Genomic DNA, 15,800 nt, shown 5'->3' with positions numbered 1-15,800 from the left:
GCTCCCCGGCGAGCAGAGGGAGGCTGGGCGGCGCCCACGTTACCCGAGCCCAGTGTCCGAGGAGGGAGCAAGGCCCAGTCTGGGGTCCACACATGGGGAGGGGGACCCCCCCCTCACTCCCACTCCCCCAGGTGGAGCGCATCTCTAGACGGGGAAAGGGAGAGCAGCCAGACCTGCCTCTTCTCCGCGTCGTCGGGGAAAGGGTGGAGAAGAGGGACACAGGCCCAGACCCCGACGCCCGAGATCCCGCCCGAGCGGCTTTGAAACTGCGTGTTCTATCACCTTTGGCTTGGGCGCCGCGGCTAATGGACCCCGCGCGAGCTGTCCGGCCAATCACCGCCGCGCTTCCTGCCGCCGTCAGCCAATGGCGGCGCGCGTTCTTGGGGCGTGGGCGCCGCGGCTCTACCCGAGCCCGTGTGTGTATGTGTGTGTGCGAGCGTGTGTGCCAGGCTCGCCGCGGGCTCCCGGGCTGCGGCCGCACTTGCTCGGTAGTTGTGCGGCGGCGGGCTTTTGTGCCGGAGCCCCGGCCTCGGCTTTTGTGTCTGACGACTTTTCCGTTCGGCTCCTCCCAGGAGGGCGCCCGGACGCGACGGAGACGGAGCGGCCCCGGGCCGGGAACAGGCAGAGGAACCGAGCGAGTGAACGCGGCGGCGGCGCGGGCCGGGGAGCCGCGCAGAAGCGGAGATGCCCGAATTCTTGGAGGACCCGTCGATCCTGACGAAGGACAAGTTGAAGAGTGAGTTGGTCGCCAACAACGTGACGCTGCCGGCCGGGGAGCAGCGCAAAGACGTGTACGTGCAGCTCTACCTGCAGCACCTCACGACGCGCAACCGGCCGCCGTCGCTGCCCGCTGGCGGCGCCAACAACAAGGGGCCGCCCGACTTCTCCAGCGATGAGGAGCGCGAGCCCACCCCGGTCCTCGGCGCCGGGGCCGCCGCGGGCCGCGGCCGCGCCACCGTCGGCAGGGTAAGAGGATGGATGGCCAGGGCCCCAAAAGGTGGGCGTTTGGGGGCCGCCGCCGCGCGCGCGCGCGCTCGCTCCAGTCAGTCCCGGAGCGCTGCCGCCGCCGCCTCGGTGATCGGGATAGGGGCCGGGGAGGGGAGGGTGGAAAGGGAGGGCTGGGCCCGGGAGCTGCACACTCGCGTCCCGGTGCGCGGCGCGGGGAGTGGGGGGTGTCGGCGCGTGCGTTTGCGGGAAGGGTAGTGGTGGTGTTATTTTGCTCGCGATGGGGACCGTTCCCGTCGTCCCTCCCCCGCCTCCCCCAGTTCCCCCGTCCCCCAGTCCAGTCCCATTCTCGCCCGGCCCGGGGCGCGGTGTTCGGACACGGACTTCCGTGCAGGGGGGCCACGGTCAGCCCTAAAGCGCTATAGGATAAGTTCCAGCGTTTTCCCGCTTCAGTAACTGAAACCGCTCCGCTGCCGGGTCTCGAGCGCCTCCTGGAGGCCCGCGGGCCGACCCGCAGGTCCGCAGCCGGAATTTGAAATAAAGAAATTCCCGCCTTTCTATAGGTTGTTTTTTTTTTTTTTTTTTAAATACCGAAGGCATTTTGAACCGTTGGTCTTTCCGGTGTCCTTTTTTTTTTTGTTGTTGTGGTTGTTGTTTCTAACCGTTGGGGAAGGGTAGCTTTGTTTTCAACATTTAAAGTTGTGTTGGTTGATAGAGCTGGAAACCATAATTGGTTTGGGTTGGTGGTGAGGTGTTGTTTTTTTTTTTTTTTTTTTTTTTTTTTTTTTTTTTTTTTTGCTTCCTCCCCTTTTTCTTGGTTGAATTTTTCTTGGAAGATTCCGAGCCGGAAAAGATTTCTGACATTCTTATGTATCGCTATTCTACTTTGAAATGCCTGATTTCGGTTGAAGGTCAGATGGCTCCAGCCAAGAGTTCTTTTTCTTTTCCGTAAATTTCAAATGCGATTGTTGTTGAGTTAACACAATTCGAGTCAATATAGTTAAGTTTTGATGAGAGTGTGACCTACCATGTTTTGTTTTTCGTGTGTGAGAGGATGTGGCCATTGGAATTGGTGCTACTGATTACTAGCCTAACTCAAAATTATTGCTGCTTTTCTTTTTGGCGCTAAGGATTTGAACCCAAAGATCCCATTTATGCTCGGCGTGCCCTCAGCCACCAAACTACACTCTAGCTAATGGGAAAATTGAAATCTTAAATGTCTTAACTCTGGAGTAAAATAGTGGCTGTGGCTAATAAGTATTTATTCAATAAATAAAATGCCAACCATATCTTACTGTTCCTGATGCCTTTTTGTACTTTTAAAGAAAGCCATATTAAGTAAAAACTTGTTAAGCATATCCCTTATCTATTCGCCCCCATAGGTTAAAGTATTCCACCTATTTCAGTACAGATTTGATTGAAAATGAGATGCTTTCCATTTCAGTCAGCATGCTTTTAAGAACAGTTTCATTTACACTGCTCCTGAGCTAAATTGCTCAAGGCTAGTGCTCTATTACTTGAGCCAAAGCTGCACTTACAAGTTGTTTTTGGGGGGACTGGGAATATGGCCTAGTGGTAAAAGTGCTCACCTCCTATATGTGAGGCCCTGGGTTCGATTCCTCAGCACCACATATATAGAAAAAAGCTGGAAGTGGTGCTGTGGCTCCAGAGGTAGAGTGCTAGCCTTGAGCAAAAAGAAGCCAGGGACAGTGCTCAGGCCCTGAGTCCAAGCCCCAGGACTGGCAACAAAAACAAAACAAATAAACAAGTTTTTTTCTTAGTAAATTGGAGATAAGATTCTTGCTGTGCTCTCTCAGCCTCCTGAGTAGGATTATAGGTGTGAGCCACTGGCACCCTCCTTTGAGTAACTTTGTTATTTCAATCAGGAATAGGAAAATATCTTTTGATCTGCAGAAAAGTACTTCAGAGAATGTATCATAATTGGTATAAAATTTCTGCATGCCATGTTCTTTTATTATATATTTATGGTTTTAGTCATTTAGCCCCATATGGGACCATACATGTTCACAATGTTACACAGTCTAGGAAAAAGCAAATTTGTGAGTAGTTTATTGGAGATAAGAATCTCATGGACTTTCCTGCCCCACTATCCTCAGATCTCAGGTTCCTGAGTAGCTTGGCTTACAGGTGTGAACCCCCATCACCCCACTTCTGGGAGAGGGGTGGTGGCGCTTGAACTCTGGGCCTGGGCCCTGTTCCTGAGCTTCTTTTGATCAAGGCTAATGCTCTACCACTTGAGCCACAGCACCACTTCCAGGTTTTTTTTTTTGTGTATGTGGTACTGAAGAATCAAACCCTGGGCTTCATGCATGCTAGGCAAGCACTCTACCACTAAGCCACAATGATGGCAGATTTTTAAGTGGTGAATTTTTAACATTTTTAGACAAATAAAATGTTGATGTAGTGTTGGCCAAGAATCAGTGTTTTTTTTATAGTGTACACATTCTATTTAAATCATGGACTTTTCAGGAGTTTTTGTTGTTGTTTGAGGCTGAGTCTTTTGCTATACAACCCAGGCCTTCATTGTAACTATGTTGCCTATGTAGCCTCCAACTGAATCAGTCTTTCTCCATGCTGGGAGTACAGTCAACTATTTTGTGTGTATGTGCTATTACCTGGGCTCAAACTCAGCTCTTTATAGAGTGCTCTGGCTAGGGCTCTGCCACTTGAGCCACACCTCCAGTCCAGCTTTTCTGCTGATTAGTTGGCAATGGTCTTGTGGACATTTCTGCTCAGGCTGACTTTAAACCCCAGCCTCTTTGAATAGCTATGATTATGGGCATGAACCACCTGTACTCGGCTTTAAGGAATGTTTTTTAGTTAAAGGAGAAATTCCTTTATATCTGCCACCCCTGTAGGGTATTGTCTTGCCATGGGGAAATTGCATGCTAAAATTTTAATTATATGGTTTTTCTTATTTTTATGCTTTTTATTTCATGCAGCTTGATACCCATGTGTTGAAGTGTTGAAATGATCAGATCATAGATACAAGTTTATAAAAATTTACAGAGATAGGCAGTCTGCCTTTTTGTTGCAAGTGGCAAAGCATAAATGTGTAGCTATTAGACATCCAGTGTGGCATAGTAACATTCTTGAAAGATCCGCAGTCGGGCAGATTATGAATTCTTGCATATAGATTGAACCTAGAGGCCTGTGAGTGTTTTTACCTCTGAGCTACTTCCCCAGCCCTTATTATCAACTATTGGAAGTGTTTAAACTTGAAACAGAAAAGTGATGGGAAAATAGAATATAGGGAAGGAACATGACGTTTAATGTTAATTAAGTCATAACTGGCCACCATACTCCAAAGAAGATGTTAACTAAATCAGTTATAGATTAAAATTCCCAAGTCTCTTAGCAGTGCCTCTGAGGTGCTCCATTTTCACCTGGAATATAGAAATACTGTTAATAGTGAATGATAATATAGAGGATTGAGCTGAGCGCTGGCGCCTTATGGCTGTAATCCTAGCTACTCTGGAGGCTTGAGATCTGAGGATCACCGTTCAGAGCCAGCCGGGGCGGGCAGTCCCTGTGAGATTGTTTTTTTAATCTCCAATTAACCACCCAAAGAATCAGAAGTAGAGCTGTGACTCAAAGATGGAGAGCACTTGCCTTGAGCAAAAGTGCTCAAGGACAGCACCCAGGCCCTAAATTCAAGTCCCACAACTGAAAAAAAAAAATAGAAGATTGAGTGAATAAGGTTATATAAGGGAGAGTGCCATTGCTTAGTAACACCTATTCCACATTTCTGAAATTTTTGTGTTTACTTAATTCCAAGGCAATACTGTGCAGATGCTACTATCTTACCTCATAGAGACTTCAGGATTTTAAAGTTAATATATCTAATGCACCTAGAACATAATATATGATGTATGCTCAGTAGACTCTGTGAAGTAGCCAGGCATATGACCAACATGTTTGCAATCCCAGATTGGGAAGAATAAGGCACATGGTGTGTGTGCTCTGTGCCAGCTTGGGCTACATACAGTAGAAGTCCTGTCCCAAAATTAGTTAATTTAAAAAAAATACATGGGCTGGGAATGTGGCTTAGTGATAGAGTGCTTGTCTAGCAGGCGGATAGCGCTGGGTTCAATTCCTCAGCACCATATAAACAGAAAAGGCAGGAAGTCGCACTGTGGCTCAAGTGGTCGAGTGCTAGCCTTGAGCAAAAAGAAGCCAGAGACAGTGCTTAGTCCAAGCCCCAGGACTGGCCAAAAGAGAGAGAGAGAGAGAAAATACATGGTAATAATCAACAGCTCTACGAGTTGTAGAAATAAAAGAAATTAAAGCTGGTGCCAGTAGCTTATGCCTATAATCCTAGGTGCTCAGGAAACTGAGATCTGAAGATAGTGGTTTGAAGCCAGCACAGGCAGGAAAGTCCATGAGACTCCCAACAAACTACCAATCCAGAAGTGGAGGTGTGGCTAAAATGGTAGAGCACTGCCCTTGAGTACAGAAGTTCCAGGATTCAGAGACAGTATCCAGGCCCTGAGTTCAAGCCCTTGGACCAACACACACGCATCATTCCAGAGTGTTAATGAACTTTGGTTCTAATTCATTTACCTTATGTGAGTTATTTTGCCCACTTACTCTTTGAATAAACTGAATTTTATTTACTCTTGTAACCAGCCTGGGTGCTGACCCTGAGCTTTGCTCAAGGTTACCACTGTAGCTACAGCTCAACTCCACTTCTGGCTTTTTGTTAAGTTAATGGAGGATAAGAGTCTCACAGACTTTCCTGCCCTGGCTGTCTTTCTTTGAACTGTGATCCTCAGATCTCAGTCTCCAGAGTAGCTAGGATTACAGGTGTGTAAACCACCAGAACTGAGCTCTTAATTGAGGGGGGGCAGGGTGAACCAGGGCTTCACACACACACTAGAAAATCACTGCCCTTTTTGTTATGCTACAGGCCACATCATATATAATAAGAAATTTTTAGGTGATTAATTTTTCCCACTCCAGATTGCTTTTTTATTTATTTAACAGAACGTCAAGTGCTGTTCTAACTCTTGGTTCTGTTACGTGTTGGGATAAAAATATGATGGTGCTTATGCATATATGTGGGCCTGTGTCTATCCTGTGGCCTGAATTCAGACCCTTGATGCTGTCTGAGCTTTTCTGCTCAAGGTTTAGTACTCTTTAACACTTGAGTCACAGCTTTGCTTCTGGCTGCTTGGTGGCTAATTAGAAATACCCATCTTACTAACTTTCCTGCTCGGGCTGACTTCAAACCTTGATCCACTGGTGCCTGGCTAGAGTCAGGCTTTTTAAGAATAAAGTAGAAGGGCTGGGAATATGGCCTAGTGGCAACAGTGCTTGCCTCATAAACATGAAGCCCTGGGTTCGATTCTCGAGCACCACATATTTAGAAAACGTGGCGCTGTGGCTCAAGTGGCAGAGTACTAGCCTTGAGCAAAAAGAAGCTAGGGACAGTGCTCAGGCCCTGAGTCTAAGGCCCAGGACTGGCCAAAAAAAAAAAAAAAAGAAGAAGAAAGTAGAAGAGGGGCTGGGAATATAGCCAAGAAGAATAAAGCAGAAGAATACAGGGTTGAAGCCAGAAGCTATTGGCTCACGTCTTTGGGCCTAGCTACTCAGGACAATGAGATTTGAAGATTGCCAACCTTGGCCACAAAGTCTACAAGACTTAATGCCAGTTAACCAGCAAAATGCCAGAGGGGGTGTGTGTGGCTCAAGTGCTAGAGTACCGGCTCTGAGTAAAAAAGCCAAGCAAGAGTGAGAGTCCCAGCCCAGTGCCAGAGACTCATGCGTGCCTGTAATAAATACTGGGTACTCAGAAGGTTGAGATCTGAGGATACCATTTGAAGCCAGCTTCATACTATTGCAAGAAGTTTGAGTTTCTAGATATTTTGTTAATGGTTAAGTTTGAATTAGTAACTTGGTCCAGATTTAATTGTTTATAGTTTTATATAATGGAGCTTTTCTTTACAACCTATTCATAAGATCTCATCTGTTGGATTAAAAGATATCTTTCTGTAAAGAATTCAATGCTTTAAATATAGAGCTCTTAGATTCTAGGCAACATCTACCTTTACATCAAAGTGGTTTGATGATTTAAGCCTGGTGCATCTAGATAAGTTCAATGTACATGATATTTAAAAGCTGTCACTATAATGTGCACCACCATTTTCTTAGATTTCTCCTAAGTTCACTTCATTTTTTAAATTAGAGGCCATTTAAAATATTTCTTATAATTTTCTTTTTTTTTTTTTTTTTTGCCAGTCCTGGGCCTTGGATTCAGGGCCTGAGCACTGTCCCTGGCTTCTTCCCGCTCAAGGCTAGCACTCTGCCACTTGAGCCACAGCGCCGCTTCTGGCCGTTTTCTGTATATGTGGTGCTGGGGAATCGAACCTAGGGCCTCCGAGGCAGGCACTCTTGCCGCTAGGCTATATCCCCAGCCCCTAATTTTCTTTTATATGAAGTATTCATATTCTTCCTGTGCTTTAGATCAAACCCAGAGCCTTGTGTGGCAAGCATTGTGTCCCAGAGGCCTTTTTCAAATTTTTATTTGTTAAAAACAAAGTAGTTCATTGTCAGACAATGCCCAATTTCCTTACCCCAGAATTAATTGGAAAATAAGCTATTCTCATACAACTTTCTAATTTAAACAACTAGTGTTTATTCTGTTTTCATGGATTACTAAGACCTTTGTAAGGTTATTTGCCATGGTCTTTAAAAAGTACCCATATTTTTGTTCCATTCACGTATTTAACTTTGGAAATGCCTGTGGTTTTTCTGATATATAAGTATAAAAGTTTGTGTAGTGGGCTGGGAATATGGCCTAAGTGGCAAGAGTGCCTGCCTCATATACATGAAGCTCTGGGTTTGATTCCCCAGCACCACATATATAGAAAATGGCCAGAAGTGGCGCTGTGGCTCAAGTGGCAGAGTGCTAGCCTTGAGCATAAAGAAGCCAGGGACAGTGCTCAGGCCCTGAGTCCAAGGCCCAGGACTGGCAAAAAAAAAAAAAAAAAAGTTTGTGTGGCAAAGTTTAAATTTTTTCTGGATTAATTCAGATTTCAAGGATTATTACAGTAGGCCAGGAGTAAATTGTGTTTATGATGATTGGGATGAGAATATGTAAACCAGGCCCAAATTCAGTTTACAAAATTCCCATTGGTCGGCTTCCTTTGTTCTCAAGAATTAATAAACTTTAAGAATTGTAATATAAACTAAGCGTTGGTGGTTCACGTTTGTAATCCTAACGACTTACGAGGCTGAGATCTGAGAATCATAGTTTAAAGCCAGCCCGGTCAGAAAAGTCCCCATGAGACTTTTTATCTCCAATTAACCACTCAAAAACCAGAAGTGGTGCTATGGATCAAAGTGGTAGAGGGCTAGCCTTGACTTGAGTGAAAGAGCTCAGGGACAGTACCCAGGCCCTGAGTTCAAGCCCCACAACTCAAATACACACACACACACAGAATTGTAATTTTTGATTGCATAAGATAAAATAAACATTGTTCATTATTATTAAATAAGTAGTTTCACCCCACATCAGTTAGTTACACTTGGTTTCATATTATTTTGAATTTTATTTATTTGTTCTAGGGGTTAAACTCAAGGCGTTGCACTTTTAGCTTTTTTTTTGGCCAGTCCTGGGGACTGAACTCCGGGCCTGAGCACTGTCTCTGGCTTCTTTTTGCTCAGGGCTAGCACTCCACCACTTGAGCCACAGCGCCACTTCCGGCTTTTTCCAAATATGTGGTGCTGAGGAATCGATCCCAGGGCTTCATGTAGATAAGGCAAGCACTCTACCACTAGGCCATATTCCCAGCCCCTCACTTAACTTTTTGCTCATGGCTGGTTTTACCTCCATTTCCAGCTTTTTTGCTGGTTAATTCCAGATGAGATTTTCTTGGATTTGTCTGCATGGGCAGGTTTCAGTCCCCAAATCCCAGCTTCTTGAGTAACTAGGAATACAGGCATGATCCCTAGTGCCCAGCTTTGTTTTTGAATTTTGCTACCTCTTTAGACAGGTTCAAATTTTTAATAGGCCTTGAATTCAAGACTCCAATACTTGCAATTAAACAATTAAATTATTTATGTAGTTGTATGTGTATTTGTGTTGTATTATGTATAGAGTATACTATATATTTAGTAAATGAACACTTTAATTCATGTGGGGATAATAACCTGACTTTACAGAAAGCTACAAAGAAGACTGATAAATCCAGACTAGAAGATAAAGATGATGTTGATGTAACTGAGCTCTCTAATGAAGATCTTCTGGATCAGCTTGTGAAATATGGCGTAAATCCTGGTCCTATTGTGGGTAAGTTGATAAAAAGCTTTTTATTTTTTCCTCTTTCCTGGTAGTTAGAATTTGTGTGGTTTTCCCCCCCTCTGTGAAACACTCTTCAGTGCCACAGGTAAGAGTCCAGGCAGTGGTCCAGAGCTTCGGTTTGCTCTGGCATGGGACACTATGAGAGGCCCAGGGAGATAGGCCTGCCATAAATCCAACCCATGCATAGAATTGAGGTCCTGGGGCTGGGGATATAGCCTAGTGGCAAGAGTGCCTGCCTCGGATACAGGAGGCCCTAGGTTCGATTCCCCAGCACCACATATACAGAAAACGGCCAGAAGCGGCGCTGTGGCTCAAGTGGCAGAGTGCTAGCCTTGAGCAACAAGAAGCCAGGGACAGTGCTCAGGCCCTGAGTCCAAGGCCCAGGACTGGCCAAAAAACAAACAAACAAAAAAAAAAAGAATTGAGGTCCTAAAGCTGGGTGCTGGTGGCTCATGCCTGTAATTACTCAGGAGGCTGAGACCTGAGGATCACGATTTTTAAGTCAAATCAGGCAGAAAACAACCACTCAAAAACTGGAAGTGGAGCTGTGGCTCAAATGGTAGACCACTAGCCTTGAGTACAAAGAGGCTCAGAGTCAGTGCCCAGGCCCTGAGTTCAAGTCCCACAACCAACAAGACCTCCCCCTAAAAAAGAAGAATTAGGGTCCTGAGAGCCAGTTTCGTGAATTGTTTATAGGATCAGTAAAGACTAGGTTCCTTAGTAAGATTGGAAGAGAGAAAAGTGAGAGAATTGAACTAATCTCTGAAATTCTAAAATTACCTGTGTTGACGCTGTTATATGACTGTTGTCCCACTATCAGGTCTTGTATGACAAGTTGAAGGAAATGTTAACTAAAATAATTGGCCAGCTCATACAAATCAATAAGTAAAATAGTACCTTTGAAGAAGTTTTGTCTTGATTGGAATTCAAGAATGATACCTAAAAGAACGAACTAAAGAGTGAACTTAGAGTAAATACACTAGGTTTCTGTCATTGGGTTACTTTGATTTGGTGGATTTTAAGTATGTTGCAAATTAGGATTTAGAGTGTTATGATTTATATACTACTTCCAGATAACGTTACTAATGTTGCTGATAGACATTTCATAGCCTCTTTAATGTTTTTAAAACTCTAAAATGGCTGGAGATGTGGCTAAGTCACATGGCTAGTGAGATCCTGAGTTCAAATCTCAGTCTAGTACTACAAAAAAAGGAAACACTGAAAAATGTGCCTGATGCTAACTAACATACAGTAAATCCCATACTGTTCATCTTAAGACTGCTTAGAGGGGCTGGGGATATGGCCTAGTGGCAAGAGAGCTTGCCTCGTATACATGAGGCCCTGGGTTCAATTCCCCAGCACCACATATACAGAAAACGGCCAGAAGCGGCGCTGTGGCTCAAGTGGCAGAGTGCTAGCCTTGAGCAAAATGAAGCCAGGGACAGTGCCCAGGCCCTGAGTCCAAGGCCCAGGACTGGCCAAAAAACAAAAACAAAAAGACTGCTTAGATAATGTTACTGGATATGTGTATTCTCACAGATATTAAGGTATGATGCATAGCTATTGTAAAGCAGAAAAAAAGCTATAGTTAAATGGCTACTCAGAACTATTAATCCTCTAGTGTCATGAGATGTAATCATAGTTATTCTTCAGGTGCACCATCTTTTTTTTTGCCAGTCATGGGCCTTGAACTTGGAGCCTGAGCACTGTCCCTGGCTTCTTTTTGCTCAAGGCTAGCACTCTACCACTTGAGCCACAGCACCACTTCCAGCTGTTTCCGTTTATATTTATGTGGTGTTGAGGAATCAAACCTCCCTGCCTGCTAGGCAAGCAATCTACTACTAAGCCACATTCCTAGCTACTATCTGTTTCTCATATATATATATATTATAATGTGTACATATGTGTGTGCACACACTGGTAGGTAATTCTTTGTATCTTGAGAGAAAATACAAAATCCAAGACTTGGGATAAAAAATATAAAGGCTTGGCACTGTGGCACATGCTGCTACTCAGGACAATTATAAGTTGAAAGTCAGCTTAGGCAAAGTTAACAAGACCCTATCTCAAAAAGAAGGTAAAAAACATTGACACGCGGTTCTTCAATAGCTTTTTCCAGTAAGACCTTTATCAGTCTACATAATGTTGAAAGGAACATTATAATATCATTAATATCCCCATCCCCAAAGTGTGTTTTAGAAAAGAGTACATTATATTATTTGAAGCACTTAAGTTTAGTAAAGTAAGCGTGTAACATTTCCTAAGCTAGCTCTGTGTAAATAGTAAAATAAGTTTTGCCTTAATACAGGAACAACCAGAAAGCTATATGAGAAAAAGCTGTTGAAACTGAGGGAACAAGGACCAGAATCAAGATCTTCCACTCCTCTTCCAACAATCTCTTCTTCAGCAGAAAGCGCAAGGCAGAATGGAAGTAATGATTCTGACAGATATAGTGACAATGAAGAAGGTAAAATTTAAACTTGTTACTCAAATATCCGTAATTTTTTTCAGACTCATATAATACAATGGCCATGAAGAAGGTAAAATTTACAATATTAGCTAGATACAATTAATTTTGTTCATATCACTAGATTAATTTTCTCAAACAATTTAAAGTTTTTGTTCAGAATTCTCAGAAACAACAAAGATACAAATATGTAATTTTCTTTCACCTAAAATTGTTGGTTAATCTTTTTTTTACTTCAGATTTCATTTTTGTAAAGACTGTTTTCTTTTTTCCTTTGCTGTTACCACTACTGTCATTAATTTGATGTCTTTCTTTCCAATTTAATTTTTGGTACTTCCTCATCATTACATGATACTGTTTGTGCTTTTAAAAATTCTGTAAGTGGTATGATAAATCTCACTTAGTATTTAAATTTCATATTTTTAGATGTAGTCTTACTGTTTTATGTGTATCTACCTCCTAATTAATTTATGATAGTAGCACTTGAGTATTACATTCTTTGCTCTCTTGATAAATTGTTTGATGTTCTTGGTAAATAATCTGATTTCACAGCAACTTTATTTATTGATTTATTTGGTTTTTTTGTTTGTTTGTTTGTTTTTTGCCAGTCCTGGGGCTTGGACTCAGGGCCTGAGCACTGTCCCTGGCTTCTTTTTGCTCAAGGCTAGCACTCTGCCACTTGAGCCACAGCGCCACTTCTGGCCATTTTCTGTATATGTGGTGCTGGGGAATTGAACCCAGGGCCTCATGTATACGAGGCAAGCACTCTTGCCACTAGGCCATATCCCCAGCCCTCACAGCAACTTTAAAACAGTATTTTGAGCATATTTCTATATAATTTAAGAAAATTTCAGTAAGATTTTAGATATTTTTGATAGTACATATGATAAATATCCTTTAAAAATCCTAAAAATTTATTTTATTTGTAAACTTTTAAAATTCATGATTAGTGATTATTTAATTTTATCCAAATTGCTTGTATATCCATAAGCACTGCCTTTGAAAACAAAGCCTTACCAAATTGGTTACTGAGCATATGAAAAATAGTCTCTTCCTTCAACAGCACTATTTTAGCAAGGAGGCACAGAATAAAATTAACTCAAACACAAGTAATACTTCCTGCCTCTTTTGCCTCTACAGGAAAGAAGAAAGAACACAAGAAAGTGAAGTCCACTAGGGGTTTTGTTCCTTTTTCTGAACGTCCAACTACTCCCTCTGGTGGATTTTTTCAGGGTATATCTTTTCCTGAAATCTCCACCCGTCCTCCTTTGGGCAGGACTGAACCACAGGCAGCTGAGAAAGTACATACACCTAGAGAGTCTCTTCTTGCCACAACCTTGCCTGACAAGGGACAGATGCAGAAATTAGCCTCTAGAGTGTCTAGCCATGATAGATGCTTAGAAAAAAATTCTCCGTTATTTTCTCAGTCTGACCTTGCTGCCATGTTGGTTTCAGCTACAGCTTCACCTTCAGTGATTCGAGAAACCACTACTACTTACTCTAAAGACGTAGTAGAAAATATTTGCCATGGAGGGAAAGGTAGAATTCAGCCATGTACTGAGAAGTCTAATATTTCAGGTCATTCCGTTCTCTCCAGTGAAAGAGAAACTCTACAAGAGTCAAAGAGGTCACAGGTAATTTCTCCACCACTTGCTCAGGCAATCAGAGATTATGTCAATTCTCTGCTAGCCCAGAGTGGGATAGGTAGTTTGCCTGGAACCTCTAACTCTACACCCACAGTGGATATAGAAAGCATATGCAAGAGAATTGGCCAGTCTGATTTTCAAGAAACAGAAACTCTGTCTCCGCCATGCAAGTTCGCCAGACTAAGTGAGAAGTCAGTAGAAAAGGGGGATTTAGGTTCCTCTATGGAATCTCAGAACATACCTGAATCAGAACAGATGTCTTCTTTGGCTAAAACTGTTGTATCTCATTCACTTTCCACCTTAGGCATAGATGTGTCTAGGCAATTACAGAGTGATAAAATAGAACTATCCTCGGAACTATCCTTTCCCTTCCATGAATCTATTTTAAAAGTAATTGAAGAGGAGTGGCAGCAAATTGACAAGCAGCTGCCTTCATTGGCATGCAAGTATCCGGTTTCTTCCAGAGAGGCGACACAGATACTATCAGTTCCAAAAGTAGATGATGAAATCCTAGGGTTTATTTCTGAAGCCACCCTACGAGCAGGTAATCAGTCAGCCTCCACTGAGTCTGGTACTAAACCCTTGGACCTAGCACTCTGTAAAACTTACGAAGCTGCAGCATCAGCATTACGGATTGCAACCCACACTGCTTTTGTAGCTAAGGCTATGCAGGCAGACATTAGTCAGGCTGCACAAATTCTTAGCTCAGATCCTAGTTGTGCACACCAGGCACTCAACATTCTGAGCAAAACATATGATGCAGCCTCATTTCTTTGTGAAGCTTCATTTGATGAAGTGAAGATGGCTGCCTGTACCATGGGCTATTCTACTTCTGGTCGCCGCCATCTTTGGTTAAAGGATTGCAAAATTAATTCAGCTTCTAAGAACAAGCTGGCTATTGCCCCCTTTAAAGGTGGAACATTATTTGGAGGAGAAGTACACAAAGTAATTAAAAAGCGTGGCAATAAACACTAATATGGTTAAGGACAAACATATCCAACTTTGATTTAGAGAACTTAGAACTTTTGTAGACTCTTGTGCTAAAATTATCTTTTAAAGCTTTCTGGATTCCAGATTGAGATAGTACTGTCAAAATGTTATACTTTTATTCATCCTCAAATTGTAATATGTAAAAATAATTCCCTATATAGAATTGCTTTTTATTCTTAAGATTTGCAGAGAGCATTGTAAAAAACACTTTAAGCTTTATAGATCATGTATTTGTCTCACTGCTTCCCATTTTAGTTATACTCTTAAAACTCTTCAAAACTAAGAAAACTCCAGTAACGGGTAAAAGCCAAGTCTTTACTGTTTTAGCAGTAATAACCTTGATACCTAGAATAGAATTAAACACTGTTGCCCGTTCAGAACTATCTTTTTTGGTATTTTTGAGTCGCTTCACTTTCTAGCATTTTTCACACTTTCCTTTTGCTTGTTTACTTATGTCTGCAGCATTGATTGTAGTATTCTAGATCAGTGCAGCTCAAAAGTGTGGGTCCGTACCCTTTCTTATACATAGACAAGATATGCATGAGACAGTTTGAGTTTGAGTAGCTAGGGCTGTAGCTCAGTAGTAAGAGCATATGCTTAGTGTATAGGAGGCTCTGGGTTCAGTTCCCAGCACCAAAAGAAATCCTTTTAATAAAATGAGAGAAATTGAATGTAGGGGTGCATTAAGCCAAAGATAGGTTTTATTTTTTTCAGTAAACTCTTATTGATAAGAAAGTAGTATTCAGTGTACCTTCTAGTACAGGTGTCTCATCTCTTCATGCCCTGGTAGCTGTCAGCTCATGCATGGCTCATACCAGTCTGGACCACACATTGAGGAACTCTGCTTCTGCCATTCTGCATGCTCACTCACCATCACTATTTTGTCAGATAAATGAAACACTAGAAAGACGGGACTTTTAGAATATATAATTTATTTCATGTATGTTGTATTTGCAGGTGATTATGGCTTAACAATCTAGAGGCTAAAATTTTTAGCACATTCCTTTTTTTAAAAAAAAGTCCTGAAAAATTATACTCTATTCCAGTATCTGTATAAAGCAATGTGTATATTCTGTTTTCATTTCTCCTATTGTAAGGTAAGGGCGTTTTAACTAAAGGCATTGTAGAAAGTAGCATAACAAAATATGGTGCCATGGATACTCAACTAGCCATTACCTTGTTCTTAGACTACACATTCCATCTTTGCAGTTTTCTGGAGTAATTTTGTTATCTGTTTTCTGGAATGTACATGTGTACATGTGCCTAAGTTCTGTGTGACTTAAAAAAATGTATTCCTGTAGAATGCTTCTGCAAATTCAATAAAATTGGTTAAATTTGAACAGTTCTGTGTGGTCTCCAGAAACATGTTGTATGTCTGTTTTACTATGGAGTTAAAACAAGTTTAACATTTGTATATGAGCATCCT

At 42.4% G+C, this 15,800-nt stretch overlaps 1 protein-coding gene and 1 pseudogene across 4 annotated transcripts in view; one reads left to right on the top strand and one right to left on the bottom strand.

The window, feature by feature from the left end:
• The first annotated feature begins 611 nt into the window (after positions 1 to 611).
• Positions 612 to 15,800, top strand: part of Tmpo (thymopoietin) — a 33,989-nt gene continuing 18,800 nt past the window's right edge. For 3 of the 4 annotated variants that reach the window (XM_048357721.1, XM_048357717.1, XM_048357709.1), the window contains exons 1-3: positions 612 to 966; positions 9,133 to 9,259; positions 11,580 to 11,738. In XM_048357721.1, the coding sequence (XP_048213678.1) occupies positions 685 to 966; positions 9,133 to 9,259; positions 11,580 to 11,738 (568 nt within the window). In that variant the 5' untranslated portion in view covers positions 612 to 684. Of the gene's footprint in view, positions 967 to 9,132; positions 9,260 to 11,579; positions 11,739 to 12,878; positions 15,715 to 15,800 lie in introns of those variants that run through there. The other variant, XM_048357704.1, reaches the window with a different exon arrangement.
• On the bottom strand, positions 9,329 to 9,454 carry LOC125341546 (annotated as a pseudogene).

Source organism: Perognathus longimembris, chromosome 1 (genome assembly GCF_023159225.1).
Source record: "Perognathus longimembris pacificus isolate PPM17 chromosome 1, ASM2315922v1, whole genome shotgun sequence".
Lineage (NCBI taxonomy): Eukaryota > Metazoa > Chordata > Mammalia > Rodentia > Heteromyidae > Perognathus > Perognathus longimembris.
This window is presented reverse-complemented; position numbering and strand designations above follow the sequence as displayed.